The sequence below is a fragment of the Nematostella vectensis genome, chromosome 6 (genome assembly GCF_932526225.1).
Source record: "Nematostella vectensis chromosome 6, jaNemVect1.1, whole genome shotgun sequence".
NCBI lineage: Eukaryota > Metazoa > Cnidaria > Anthozoa > Actiniaria > Edwardsiidae > Nematostella > Nematostella vectensis.
Genome location: NC_064039.1, coordinates 9,281,006 through 9,296,845, shown reverse-complemented (window position 1 = coordinate 9,296,845; position 15,840 = coordinate 9,281,006). Strand labels below are relative to the sequence as shown.

At 37.6% G+C, this 15,840-nt stretch overlaps 1 protein-coding gene across 1 annotated transcript; it reads right to left on the bottom strand.

Annotated features, from left to right (window-relative positions):
* Positions 1–326: 326 nt before the first annotated feature.
* LOC5519770 (G protein-coupled receptor kinase 5) lies at positions 327–15,122 on the bottom strand. The gene is made up of 16 exons (XM_032364785.2): positions 14,967–15,122; positions 14,704–14,787; positions 14,487–14,602; positions 14,299–14,376; positions 11,703–11,839; positions 8,727–8,819; positions 8,292–8,355; positions 7,848–7,988; positions 7,310–7,500; positions 6,607–6,734; positions 6,032–6,120; positions 5,794–5,913; positions 4,922–5,053; positions 3,963–4,100; positions 3,124–3,255; positions 327–2,671 (listed from the first exon to the last, which is right to left on the bottom strand). Exons 1-16 carry the CDS (start codon positions 15,016–15,018, stop codon positions 2,660–2,662), a joined length of 1,707 nt encoding a protein of 568 aa, XP_032220676.1. The 5' UTR covers positions 15,019–15,122; the 3' UTR covers positions 327–2,659.
* Positions 15,123–15,840: the final 718 nt, after the last annotated feature.

Below are 15,840 nucleotides of genomic sequence, written 5' to 3'. Positions count from 1 at the left end.
TCTGGTATGTCATCAATCTATAACTCAGACTTTTTTGTAGCCAAATCCGACAATAAACATCACTTGGAGATGCTGCAAAGGCATAAAAAAAAAAAAATCCCTTTTTGTTTTTTTCGTGTTTGGTCAGATTTTTATCAGAAAACTACCCCCACCCATCCCCCCCACCCCCATAAAAATTAGGTCCACTTTTTCGGATGTTGCACCCCTGCAAGACAAATCCTGGGTACAGGCCTGTGTCTATGATATTGAAAGGTTGCTGTAGATGCATGCGGCTGGCAATAGTAATAGCCCCACCTTAGAGCAGTCATGGTACATGACACTGGACCTGTGCCTGAGTTGAACTATATTAAGACAACACTATTGTATTTCAAATAAAATGATACTTCATTACGTTTCCCTATGTATAAAGAGGCTAACTGAGCCATAGTGCTATCAACAGCAAAGCATGCAAGGGCACTAGGAAAAGAGTTTGAAAGGCTTCATAAATTCAACTAAAAAACCACCTCCCATTTGTTGATTTTGCTGTCACATAAGGTGTTTGCAACATGTCTTCTATATTGCCTGACGAACTCGATTCCCACAATTGCACTGAAGCATCTAGAATAAAAGCATGTTTTTCAGTGTCTAAATTTGTTTATCAATCCATTAACGAATGTGCAGTAATCAATGTGTGGTTGTACCACAACTATATTCAATTCAAAAACACCTTCGAAAAGAATTCTTTTCAGCTCTGTGAACATGTGAATGGGTGGGTAGATACCACAAGTAAGAAGAAAACATTGATAATTTTTACCGGTCTACCTGAAGGGTGGACATGTATGCATTTCAGTGCTACTGCCAACTTGTTCGAGCATTGTGCAAATTAAAAAATCTTGTCCAGGGAGTGATTGTCTAGAGTACCAGTCTATTTCCGAAGAGCTTTAAGTCAGTATAGAGGAGTATCATATTAAACTTGAAATGTAACGGGGAACTTTGTGAGAATGCCATGACAATCATGAAAAAGCAGTGTCTTTTTTCAAGTTATCATGTCTCTCCCAGATTGATAAGTTGGAAGCTTATTCAAAACATAACATTAGCATCAATCAAGTAGAAGAATAAACGAATTTACTGATACCGATAAAAATTTCTAGTTGGTATGTGAGTTCAAAGTGTTGTGTGTCAAAATAAAATTAAGTACTCACAAAGCTGGTATGTTAAACTTAAGGAGATCTTCAAGAAGTCTGGTTAGCAGTAGCACTGGACGACATACTGGCCTCATATTGTGCAATATTTACACTGTAAAAGCCTACGGTAAAGAACAGTAAAGAGCAACTGAACTAATATGAACTAATATGCGCGTGCTACAACGCAACGGAAGCGAGCTTTTCGGGTCCTTGGCAGCCTCAGGTTGTAATGGCAAGTTAAAATGCACCTCTCGCCAAATCATTTCGCATGGAAGGTGGATGGCCCGAAGTGCATCTACATGTACACTGAGTACAATATACGCCATGTGCATACCTAGGTACAGCTCACACTTACGCTTTGTACAAGTCACATGTAAGCCATGTTCACACTTTGTACAACTGAAATGGCACGATGCAGCATACGTATAAGTAAGTATACTTTGTAGATGTCTTAACTTCATAGTGTTTATATCCTAAACATGCAAGTTTTCAGGTAATGAAATAAAAGGGACCCGAGAATACGGAATGAAAAATGATTCCATATTATCGCCTGATGAAGGGTATCAGCTCAAGCTCTAAAAAACAGCGTAGGACTACAAGAAATTACCATGTAGGGTCCAGAACAAATAAGCTATACTCTAGTACATCGCTACAGTCACTGCAAAGGTGACGTACTAGAGTATAGTAAAAAAAAATGAAGGAAAAAAACATAGAGCTTGACGAAATTCATGGTACTATACGCAAGAACGAAATGGCTACCTCGAACCAAGTAAAACTAGCAGCTTCCTAAACAATTCAATAACCCATGCGCGGATGTTTGAGGGCCGATATCCGCAGTCTTTACAATGGCCCCGGAAAATTCTTAATTCTCATAAAATGCAAAATATTTTTTTTTACAGTGAGGTCACTGCTGAAACAAGAAGTCCTGTACAAATTGCACCAATTACATTGAAACCATTTTAACTACAAACTGTCCGATGTGTCAATAATACTAACCATCTTTTGATATTTGTCTTTCCAAATTTGCTAGCTATAATCAGTAGTTAAAAGACGAATTGTTTATTCGCCAAATTCTATTTCGTAACAAAACGAGGCAGAAATTCTAATACTTCATTTTGATCCTATTTCGGATCATCATGGTGTCCATCACCCGCCATACAACATGGAAAATAAACGATATCCCATGTGATTGGGGACTGCCAAGTAATCACCATCAACTTTGATAGAAATCGGAGTAGAAGAATAGGTCGTAGGTGACTTTGTACAACAGGCGGGTGGCAATATTTCTAATTGGAAGAGCTTTAAAGAGCAAACTTCATGCAATGCTCAAGGTAGAAGACACGCCATGTAACCCAGGGACGACAGCTGACCTGTCTCGCCCGCAGCTTGGTCGTTTACTGGGATAAAAGTCCGTGTCCACGTCTCGTAGGCTGGCGAGGGACCTTACGTATGGTCCAGTCTTGTGCTGTTAAACAAGCACTAGAAAACCAGAAGCGTTATAGATCGTCCTGCAAGAGATATCAGAATGGCCGTCAGGGACACCATCATTAATTATTAGATAAACGATTCAACAATCTTTAGGGCTTCAATAAAAATTCCAAAATCCCCGTAGGAGGAAACGTGGTTTCTAATAACGTCATTGGAGACGTCATTACTTGATAGCTGAGCTCTGGATTAAAAACATCCACAATTGAAAGGTTGCTCAATTGGGACATTTTGAGTTTTCCAGTACGCAACCCTTCAAGTGCCGAGTTCTTTCTCTTTTTTTTTGTACAGCCGGGTATACCCAGGATTTGCTAAGGAGGAAAGGGGGGGGGGGGGGGGTTGGGGCAGTTATAGGGTATTATTTGAGGATTTTTAAATATAAAATGTCCCACTTTTTGGTGGCAAAGGGGGAGAAGGGGTGCCTCTAGCATGAAATGCTGTTAAGTTTAGGGTCCCTACAAAATAAGGTACTCACGTCTCCGCCAAAACAAGAGCAGCTAGACTTTTTGGGTGGTTCCGGGGGGGCCTCTCCCGTCAGGTCAGGGGTGGGCTCCCCCGTGGGAAGGAACATGGTGTTGAGCTCCTTAAAGCATTCCATCTCGATCATCTGCAAGATAGTAATTGTGAGTCTTGGTGGAATGAGGAAAAGTTTTGGTAAAGATAGCAAACGTGCAAGAATAGGGGAACAGTTTCGGCCTGAATAGCCAGTCTTGAGCTAGAGAGAAAACGTGGGGCTTTGTGGAAAGATAGACAAACAGTCTTGATCTAGAGAGCAAACGTGAGGCTTTGTGGAAGGATCAAGTAACAGTATTGGTCAAGATAGCAGACGTGAAGCGTTTGGAATGTGAGTCTTTGAGCAGAGGAATAACGAGGCTTTGTGCAGAAGGATAGAGAAAAGTAAGGACTAACCGAACGTGACAGTGGTGTAGCAGGCCTTGAAATATGGGGTACACAATACAGAAACATTAAGAAATAGCGGGGGCACTCGTTCGTATATATATATTTCTAAATATTGGGGGAGGGGGGCCCTATTTGGACAAAACTAAGATCTTTTTTTTCTTCAAACGAATGACCACTCACACCGAAATAGGCTAAAACGTTCGAAATTAGCTTTCCGAAAAGTTGCATGGTTTGAGTGGTCTTAAAGACTCTGGATCAAACTTGTGCCAAGAAATTAATGCAAATTAAAGGCAAATCAGATGAAATTGGACCGAGGGGGATATGTGAACTGTCTGAACAAAGGAACGCATTGTAAATGTAGCAGACATGTTATACTTCGCAGCCTAAATCTACCATCAGCTTGACAGTTCTCACCTCATGTTGCCAGGGAATCGGGACGGACCCGGATGCAAAGCGTCGGTAGAATTCCTCATCGCTCTCATCTATTCTGACTCCCTTGACTGAGGAGAACTGCTCAATGTCCAGAACATCTTTGCAGTACACCGCCCGGGGCTGAAACAAAGATAGTATAAGGGATAGGTGAGAGAAATTGGGGATAGGTGAGAGATATTGGTCTTTTCAGTACACCGCTTGTGGCTAAAATACAAACTGCACTAGGAATTGTGAGAATGGGAATGATAATTAAGAGATAATGCTGGTTTGTTTGTTATTTAGTTTAAAGCTTTTAGTGTGTGGGCTTGATCTTACAGATATACTGATTGTTTAACTATCTATCTTTATACAACGACACTCGTTAAATCACTCGTTCTGATTGGTCAAGAGTCCATGTGATATTAGAGGACACATGTACTTTTGGCGTTAGCATGCCCGCATGCTACCCAAAGACAAACCTAAGAAAACATTTTTATTGTTGTATAAAAAAAAATTGTGTGTCTGTCCTATAATAGATGCAAGAAGACTTCACAGTGTGTCATGAGCAACAGTCATGCAACTCGACTGCGTCTCGTTGCACACTTTTATGTTCATGACACGCTGTGACGTCATCTGTGCATCTATTAGAGGACAGACGCATGCAAAAATGAAATCTATTTGTTAAGTTCACGGTCATCAACACGTCCGTCTGATTAACTTCTGCTTGTGTGTCTTCGTGTCTGCCTAACTGCGTCTATCAACTCGTCAACTTTTCTGAGTGTCTGTCTGCCCTTCCAAATGTCTGTCGATTTAGTGTCTTTCTGCCTTGCCTGCATGCCTAACTGTTTGTCTGCCCTTCCACTTGTTTGTTTGCCCAAAAATAGCATTAATAATATATTATTTTATTCATGTTCTCTTGGTCTGCCTGATTTGTTGCCTGACTGAATTAAGCCAATACTTACATCTGGGACAAAAGGTGGCGGGATAAGGCCTGCTTCAAGCTGCTTCCATAAAACACTCCTGAAGAAAGGATGATTGCGGATGTCTTCATCTTCCTTGCACCCTAACCGATTGGTAGGATCTTTCTGTAGAGTCTAAAGCACAAAGAACAATATCATACTGGGATCCATCTTTTTGTAGAGTCTAAAGCACAAAGAACAATATCATACTGGGATCCATCTTTCTGTAGAGTCTAAAGCACAAAAAACAATATCATACTGGGATCCATCTTTCTGTAGAGTCTAAAGCACAAAGAACAATATCATACTGGGATCCATCTTTTTGTAGAGTCTAAAGCATAAGAACACAATGTCATACTGGGATCCATCTTTTTGTAGAGTCTAAAGCATAAGAACACAATGTCATACTGGGATCCATCTTTTTTGTAGAGTCTAAAGCACAAAGAACAATATCATACTGGGATCCATCTTTTTGTAGAGTCTAAAGCATAAGAACACAATGTCATACTGGGATCCATCTTTTTTGTAGAGTCTAAAGCACAAAGAACAATGTCATACTGGGATCCATCTTTTTTGTAGAGTCTAAAGCACAGTAGAACACAATGTCATACGAGATCTTTCTGTAGAGTCTGAAGCACAATAGAGCACACTCTCACACTGGGATCTTTTTTTAAGAGTCTAGAGCACAATAGAGCACAATCTCACACTGGGATCTTTTTTGTATAGTCTAAAAGATGGAGGATGGCTTTTATGAGAAACTTACAGTAGTAGTTTGTTGATAAATTTGGAATAAAAAACCTGCAAATTGTTAGGTGACTAGATACCACTTTGCTCACCTAAGAAAAAAGTTGTTGTTAAGGCATTTTTATACCCACCTGCACGCATATTGATCTGGCGTATGAAGTGAATTTGTCAGAGTATGTTTCCTGGTCCTCTTTCACTCTCCTCTCAACTTCTTCTCGCTTAACTTTTTCTTTTCTTGCTCTGAAAGGTGACTGAGAACAACAAATGATATGGTTATCATTTCTTGTTACACAGTTCTCCACCACATTAGCTTTGGGGTGCAGTGAATGGCTGGTATATGTTCAATACCAGGGAAAAAAGGAAACTAACCTTTCCTTGGATCATTTCATAGATAAGGCACCCTAGTCCCCACCAATCAGGCGAGAAGGTGTAACGTTCGTTCTTCACAACCTCAGGGGCTATGGTATAAATACAAGATCATGGTCAGACAGACATGACAGAAAAACATGGAAAACGCGCAATTCCAGATAGAGAGAGAAGACACAATTTCTACAGTGGCTATAAGTTCCTTGTATTACGGACTGATTTTTAAAACACAAATGACGTGAGCCCGAAGTGCACATAACCAGATTTTGGCTTTTTAAGATAATTTTTCCTTGATCATCATTGCCCTGTGTATCAGCTCAGGGACGAAAAGCTCAAATTCCAATGACACTTTACAAAAAGTTGCATCCGGTCAGACAAATACAAGATAAGAGGCTATGGTACAAATACAAGATCAGACAAATACAAGATGAAAGGCTATGGTACAAATACAAGATCTGACAAATACAAGATGAAAGGCTATGGTACAAATACAAGATCAGACATACAGGATGAAAGGCTATGGTACAAATACAAGATCATTGAAGCTGTGGAAAAAGGCTGGTTGCATCTCAACTCACCCATATACCCAATGGTACCAACACGACCACGTATTGTCTCCCCATTGCGTATTTGCACAGCAAGCCCAAGGTCTGATATGCGGACATGGCCATAGTCATCAAGGAGAAGGTTTTCAGGTTTCAAGTCTCTGTTAAGGTGAAAACAAACCAAATGCAATTAGAAACTAAAAGCCCTGGCTGATGAGGTTTGGTTGGTAATTTATCAAATTCTTGTGTATGCTCAGGGATATAAATAAATGCCATTACTTATCACTCTTTGAAAGGAGGATTCTTGTTAAGTCTTTTTGCATCTAGGACAAGCATTCTTATTACCTCATTAGGTTTAGAGCTACCTCAGGGGAAAATGTTTCATAATTGTGAGAAATAAATTTCTGGCATTTGTCCTTGATTCTTGTCCTTGACGATGATTTCTTCAGTTGTTGCTGTGTGATATTTATATATAATTATATAAATACAATAGTTGGACAAGTAGAGCACTATTTTGGCTCCCGGTGAAAGATTTGAACTGGAATAATCATATGAATACATATTTTGTTATCTTATAGATTAGCTATATATAAGCTTGGGGTAAATAAAGATTTTTGTTATTGTTGTTGTTGTAAGTGCTCGATGAACCAATACCTGAAGGCCCAATAATTGTTGTTATTGTTGTTGCTAATCAATCTGATGGCCCTGATGGCCGGATCAGCAATATGATACATACCTGTAGACTATCCGTTGAGAGTGGAGATGTATCAAACCTAATGTGACTTGTGCTGCATAAAATACAGCTCTTTCCTCCTCGAAACCAGGGTTCCCCATGTTATGCACATGGAACTTAAGGTCGCCCCCATTCATTAGGGTGAGCACCATACACAGTGCATCTTTCGTTTCATAAGCATAAGCAAGGCTGACCTGAAAGATAACAGGCCATTTTATGGAACCAGAAAAGCTAAGAATAATAGACTAAATGATAGCCAAATAAAGCTACAGAATGGAACTATTCTTTATCAAGGGGAGGGGGACTATGGAATGCCTAAAGTGTAAAATTTTCAAAGCTATTATACAGTAATAATAATTGCAGTAGAATCACAGTTGTTTTATCCAAGATATTTTAAGGTTGTTGGTGTGTGGTATTTATAAGGGCGGGGTAGCACCCTCTCTTGGGGGTTGTGACTTCAAGAATGTTAAATGCTTTTAACTGGGGTATGAATAACAACACACAACACATTCTTTGAATGAAGTCATGGGCAAAAACTCACCACAAATATACTGTCAATTTTTTCCAATAGAGTTTTCTCATTCAGAGCCATTGCTTCTCCTTTTCTCCTCTTTATTCTTTTCTTTTCCAATTTCTTCATTGCATACATTTTGCCACTGATTTTACTTTGGCAAGCACACACCTGAAAGACGACATAAAAAATAGTGGAGTGATAAAATTGCCACAGGAACTCATCTATTGCAAGTACTGTCCAGTAGTGTGCAATTCTAATCGATTTATCATTTAAAATAAATTGTATCCCCCCCCAAAAAAAAATCAAGTAACAACAAAACAATAATCTGCATGGTAATCCAATACTTCGGAGGGCTTAATTTCCCTGGAGTAAGGGCAAACTGGTAACCTTTTATTGAATATATAAATAAATATTTCCTCCCGTTAAAAATATTCTACTGTACCTATATCATTGACCTGGCTTTATACTTACCTCCCCAAAACCCCCTTTACCCAGGACCCTGTAATGTCGGAATGTCTTTTTTGTGACAGGTTGTCTGTAAAAGAGAGAAAAAAATATTAGGGTTGGAATGGAAACACATCTTGTCATTCAGTGTACAGAGAGGATAAGCCATTATCCTTGCTCTATGATGGCCTATGCCCTGTGGAGGCAATGGCTCTAATTCACTGATTGAATTGCAATTTAATTAATAGATTCATGCACTGATGGTGCCTTTTCTTTACTTGTTCATATTTTGTCTGTTCTGTGTTATTTACAATCACAAGCTAGTGTCAGCTTGTTTGCTTGGGTCAACATTTTGGATGGTGTCAGAATCAATCAGGGTAGGTACAGTAGTATATTATGGATATGGAACCTTGGAAAAAATCATAGGGGATCTGAGTTATTTGCATAATCTAAAGCCTATACCTTTCTAACCACTTCCATTGTAAATAGCGCAAGAAATAATAGGAATCTAGATATGCTGCGAAGGGTTTGTCAGAGAGGAAATCCTTCACTTCCCTGAAAGAAAAAGAAAATCTCTTTATTGTTGTACATATTGGCTAACATCTAAGGTGGCAGATAAGGAAATAATTGGTTTTATCAAAATAGTTGAATATATAATATGGATGAAATAAGGCAGGAGTCACAAATGACACAGTTATTTTTATTTATTTTATTTTACTATGGTTTGAGCTAACCCCGTGACCCCCTCCCTGTAAACAAACCATCTTTAACCCCATATTTCAGTTCTAAATCCCGTCTCCTGATACCACTTTTGATAGACAGTGCTGAATAACATATGCGCATGCGTGGGTTCTGGCGAAAACAAACAAAATCTAAGTGTTGAATCGTTCGAGTAAAGGTGCGAAAGGCCGACTTCGGTCACTGTTTTGACTTACTGTACAGCATTAAAACCATACTGTACAAAAGATGACAGATTTGTGTGATAATGAGGGAGTCATAAAGAAAATTTTAGCCTTAGGTTTATCTAGTTTTCTTAGCATTCACCAAAATGTGACAGTTCGCCGGTAAAACGCCGCCATTTCAAAACAAAAAGGCTGGTTTAACCGCGCGGTACTGGAACTAGTCTTGCATTTTTCAGCACTGTCCTTTTGATATAGATTACAATTAGGTTGTTGTTTTATAATTTGCAACAGAGGATCAGGAGGAACCAATAAGTGCTGTACACAGTAAAGAGAATAGATGTTTTACATTGACTGTAAAGCTTAATAAATTAAGAATAAGAAACTCCTCTTTGTTAAATGGTCCATCAAATGCAATCCCCCAAATAAGCACCCAGCCTAAAAGTGTCACACTTTATAAATTCTTGACAAGGGGACCATGATATTGCCATCAAATTGATTTTACTTATGTTAGGGGAAATTTATTTATTATCCCAGGGGGGGGGGGGGGGCGTGAGGATAGTGTGGGGGGTCTAAAGGGAGGGCCTCAAAAGTATATGGATTTTAAAAAGGGTGTTTCCCTGATTCCTTTGGGCATTGTCTCTTCAACAAAAAAAAAAAAAAGAGCAAATGCAGGTGAATAAAGACAATGTATGAACATTCTCACACACACAAAAAAAAAAGGTTTGTGATGAGGTCTGCAAAATCTTGTGACACCCGCCTTATGCAGGTGGGTTGAAGGCTATGCAATTTCTATACAGATATCTATATGCAATTTCTATACAGATATCTATGCAATTTCTATACAGATATATATGCAATATCTATACAGATATCTATGCAATTTCTATACAGCATGAAGTTTACTAAGTATATCCTTACATCTTAATTCTTCGTATCAAAACTACAATAAGGTCTCTTATTGTTAAATACCATGATGAAGTAGACAAAACAATTTTATCCAGGGGGTGTGCTATTCATTTGTTAAAAGATTTTAAGTCAACTTACTTAAAATTAATGACTGGGGAGACTAAAAAGTTAAAAATACAAAGACTTACTGTTAATTAACGACTGGGGAGACTAAAAAGTTGAAAATACATAAAAGACATGAATGGAAGATAATGGATATATTAGACACAATTCACAATATTCAAATTTTAATCTCAATAAGCCATATGACACTTAAAATAAAGAAATTAATGAATAGCTTTCTGGGCCAAAATTGAAAGAACATTAACATTACACCTGCTGAATGAATAAGAAAATATTCCTTTCCTAATTAGTACAAAATGACAGCAAAGGTTGTTAATTGGCTAGGTTATACATAAGATTAAAACACTATTTCATTTCCAATCTAAAAAAATTAATCCGCCAATAGTTAATAGCTTGACATACACAGTATATTATGAATTCATATCAAAATTCACTTTAAAAATTAAAAAGAGAAAACTAATCATACATAGCACATTATTTTATATTGCACTATTTAATCAATAGTTATTAGGTTGAAATATATATTATGATCTCATACCAAAGTTCATTGTAAAAATTATCAAGTCAATCATATAGTTTTTTTCTGTTGATCACTAGAACCTATAAGCATTTCACAAAATTTCAATGCATGCAGTAAAACACACCCAGTTATTATCATTTGACTGTAAAAAGGAAACCATTTTTGTTTTCAATATAAAATTATTCTAGTCTTCTTTAAAGTTATTTTCTTAACATTCCTTGCTTGGCACATGTGACCATACAGTTACATATAGTATGTGCCCAATTTCTCATTGTGCCAAGCAAGGAACGATTTCCATATTTATACAGGTAATTATCAGGCCCGTAGACAGAGGGGGATCAGACGATCCCCCCCCACCCGGCTTTAAGGTCCGCTCAGAGCAAACAAAAATATAAAACGTTTGGCTGAAGATATACCGTGCACATCAATGTCTTTAAAATAACTATAAAAATCTTTTTTATAATAATTATCTTTATTATTATCGCTATATGTTAAAAAGTACCCTATTAACAACATTTTAAATACAAGATTGATTGCCTAATGTTATAAGGCAAGGAGAGGGGTATACCGGAAATTTGGTCCTCTGAAATGGAAAAACGAACCATCCCGCTCAATATCCTGGCTAAGGGCCTGATGATAGACATGGTCATATAATATAAAGGCGCAAGACACACAATGTAAGAGCTCACAGCTTGTGCTGAGTCAGAAAATAAACCACATAAAGACCAAGAGAGTTTACTTGCTATGGGTCTCGATCAGTAAATTTGTGTCTAAATCTGAGCACCACTGTAGTCCAGTTTAAATCTACTGTAAATGTGAATAATAAACCCATCCATTCATTCTTTCATTCAATCATTTATTCATTGATGCCAAGGGAGACACCACTAAGTGAACAATCCCCCCCCCCCCCCCCATAGGCCGATTTGTATCACTGGAAAAAAATGCTAAGCCTTGTGCAAACACAGACAATGCTTAAGACAGACCTACCTAACTGCATCCCTGAAGATATTAATGGTGAATTCCTCATCAGAAGATCTTGAGACGAAGCTATACGCATTGCTAGCAGTATCATCCAGGACCCCTGGAGCTCTGCATACTGTCAGGTCTTCCTCGCCATTATCTTCCTGTAGAATGTGCAAAAATATTTCAATTAGTTGTTTTGTACAACTATCTTGGTCTATAAATATAATGCAGTAATACTTTCCATCACACACATCCATTAACTGTGAATATTTTTTTGAACTAGTTTGCTTCAAACATGAAAGTTCTGTCGAGAATGTCTCATTTCTCATTCTCTATTGGCTGATAAAATAACAGTACAAACATTCAAAACAGAGCCATTCAGCAAACTAGAAATGAGACAATACTTTCCAAAACATGTATGTTTGAGACATACGTTAATGAAAAAAAAATGTTCACAGTTAAAGGACGGAAGCAGATGGCAGTGCAAAATGTTATGTAAACAGAAAAATTAAGGACGGGTAGAGAAAGAGGCAGAACAGGGTGTTTCATCTGACTTTGAAAGAAACGTCATACAATCTTGTCCTGCCAGGCACAGAAGCTGCTATTAGAATGACCAGTCAGAAGCACATCGTAAATACATTTTTTTCAACATACATATTTTTGTTAAAAACTACTATTCTATAAACTGTAATTTTAGTTATATTTAATCCTGAATTTAAATTGTGTATATGGCAATAATGATTCTAGAAGTTTTATAAAGACCCATTATTCAAATAATGATCTTTCTCCAATTGATAATTTTTATATGGCCAAAAAGCTGGTTAAAAAATATAATTATCATAAAAATTATCATTTTTATGCAAAAATAAATTTGAGCCTTCAACTCCATGCTCCAGCATTGCACACTACATACACTGTCTTAAGAGCGAATATTCTTGGGCATGTACTTTCAATCAAACATAGTCTTCATTCGTATTTCCTTTTTTTATTACATGTGAATAACGTATTATTTAGTTTAAAAAAAAACTTCATATGACAAGAAACTTGAAGTGTCATTTTTTGGCCAAGATTGTCTGTGCTAGACAAAGGTTTATATAGTTAAATTGGCTAAAAAATTTATTGATTGCAGAAGAGATTTTAGGAATATATGATAATAATAATATATAAAAATAATATATCTTATAAAAACTTTAGTCAGATATTGCTCTATGCCACACTTACTGCAATTTACCCTTAACAATAACACAATTAGTACCACTGGCTGTTCATGAAAGAGTACATACTATGTATTTGGATAATTTTCAAAAGTCACTACAGCAATTATGGATAAGGTTCACCTTTGACAAACATAGTTTAGAATTCTAGAAGGAAATGGTGAGAGGTCAGCTTAATGTCGTATAATGGATTAGTGCAATTGTCATCATTAATAGACAAATGGCCATATTTTATCATTAGTTATCACACAGAGGGTATTCACACTGAGGTGAGAAACCATGATCAGCCACTAATAGGACACAATACAATACCCTTCCCTCTCCCCCAAGCTCTTTCCAGTACTTGACAAGAAAATAGGAAATAGAGAAAATAAGCCTGACATCCTGAACAGATTTACAATTACAGTTAGATTTGGGAAATAACAAGGGTTAATTTGATGGCAGATGAATTACTGATTTATCCCTTCAATCAAAATTAACCTTTGACTGTGCAGGGATAAAGACCTAACAATTTTTGCTATCAGGGGGCAGTAATTTCCTACCCTTGAATCTCTTCATTCTAGCTAAAGTCTTTGTTTGCAATTAAAAGCTTGAGGAAGTGTAAAAAAGAATAATAATAAATTTTGCTATTGTGTGTATTCTCAGTATACAATAAAGTTGTTTAAAGTGAAAAAAATTGATTGGTTTGTTAGCTCATTGGCACATTATGTCTGCGATTACCCATAGAATTTGAGATTTGAATATTACGGAATACTGTAGAATGTAAAATTGAATAACTTATCATTTATGCATATACTTAGCTCATATATCATACTAGAACCACATAAAGTGAAATACCCAAATGCAGCCACAAATTTGAAAAACAATAAAACCACGTCCTTATAACCCTAGATGAGAAAAGAATTTTATCACTCTGAGTGAAAATTGAATTCGCGTTTAGGACAGGGACAAATAGATAGGTTGGCATTATCCAAACGAGCTAAAAGAAATGTTTATACTGCCTGGTTATAGCTTCGATCGGTCGAGGAAGGGCCAACTAGGATCGTTGATCAAAACAAAATGATTATTTCCTCGATAACAGCGCCCTTTTAATACACGAAACATTGAAATCAGACACCACTTGAAAAATAAGCAAGAAAGTGGGTAAAGCCAGCGAAACGGTCTCGGGGCTTGAGCAGTTTAAATTGCCGACCGATCTCGTAGCAACAAGAAGCTGAACATCTTGCTCGAGTGCCGTATTCCTGACCTCCTTTATCAAGATCTGTTGCACTTTATTCTATATATATCCCATCGGATTTACTTATAGTACCAATAAAGCAATAAATTTTACACTTTGAGCGACAGAAAGAGATAAACTAATAGAAGAAGCCGCAAATTTCAGGGAAGAAAAACGCGAGTTTGCTAACCTGCGGTTGTAAATATAGTCTTGTGACATCTCGCGCCAGTTCTGGTCGCTTAGTAGAGTCGGCTTTCTCGTATTTGTCCTGCAGCAGTTCCACAAAAAGTATAAAGCCGGTTAACCTCGTTCATGGGTTTTAGTCAGTGTTAATCAAGGGGATCTTTGATGTGGTTTCCTAGCAAAGCTTATACTCACGACTAAATCAAGGAAATCGATGGCCAGTTGAAACTCGCGTTCTTGAGCGCAGAACATTCGGAATAATTCTCTGCCTATGGGTTCTTTTTCGCAGTTGCGAATGTAATTGGGAGCCACTGCAAAGAAGACACATAGCTAAAGGTTAGCCGAGGAGAGCTCAAGGTTCGCTTATGGTGATTCCAAGGCGAAAGATTGTTATACACACTAACTTACTTACATTCGGTTCGCAGATAGCTGCATTGAGTATAATGCGGGAACTTCAGTAATTCTCGCCATTTTTTGCTCCGTCCTTTATTTTTACCTGCAATAGAATGGCTTGTTATACTCAATACAATATTCGGAACTAGTAAATGGATATGGGAATGTTTGCAGAAGAAGTAAACAGAGTGCGAAATATCTGAGCAAAAGAAATGCAACAGTGCTGATAGCAATGTCCAAGTAAACTCCATAGCAGAATGGCGATTCTACGTAAAAACTCACTTTCTCTTGCTTTGATAAACACAGTGTTGGCTACGATATTTTCTAGTTCCATAACTTGTTCTAATTCCTAGGAACTAAAGATGGATTGCTCCACCACCCACTTTATAATTTTAGCTGTCACAGATCGAAGCCGGATGAAAATCAGTCGATAATCGTTCGCCGCTTCCCTGATCTTGCGACACCACGCCGATTGCAATACTCGGGGTGTTGACGATGCAGTCTACATCTCATCGGATATGATTACCCGAAGACAAAAAGCCTACCTTCGAAAAGCCGTGAGACAAGAAGAACAATCATTTGGGCGGTTATCGATGTTTCGACTAAAATACGATTTGCTGATAAAGATTAAAAACATTTTTATATTCGCGACCGAAAAACCCTCATTAAATCACCGCTGACGTAAAAAACGAGCGTCTGTGCCGCGAAAAAAAGTATCAACAAACTCAACTTCCAAGATAAAACAACTTTGCTTTTAAGAGTTTATATTCGCAGTACTAGATACCGTTAATTACGCAGCTAGAAGGGTTTACAAGTTTTTACTGATTCTTGAAAATTGCGAAAGAAAAAGATGGGGAAAGGGATGCGTATTGTACGTTTTGCGGGCAGGAATAGTTTCGATGGCTTACCCTGTAAAACTACCCTCTCAAATAATTCGTATTTTGTAAAAGTTATATGCGCAGATATACTTGGCCTAGAAAGCTATTGTTTAATCTCCGTGACCAGAAAATCATATCGCTTGCACATTAGACAGCTAATACTCAAACCTTCAAGGTACACCGGAACGTGCTATTGAAGAGTAAAAAGTACTTGAAGAGAAACCGGGAACACTTCGATTCAGCGGTATGTTCGTGTTATCGCGTATTCGAGTTAGTTT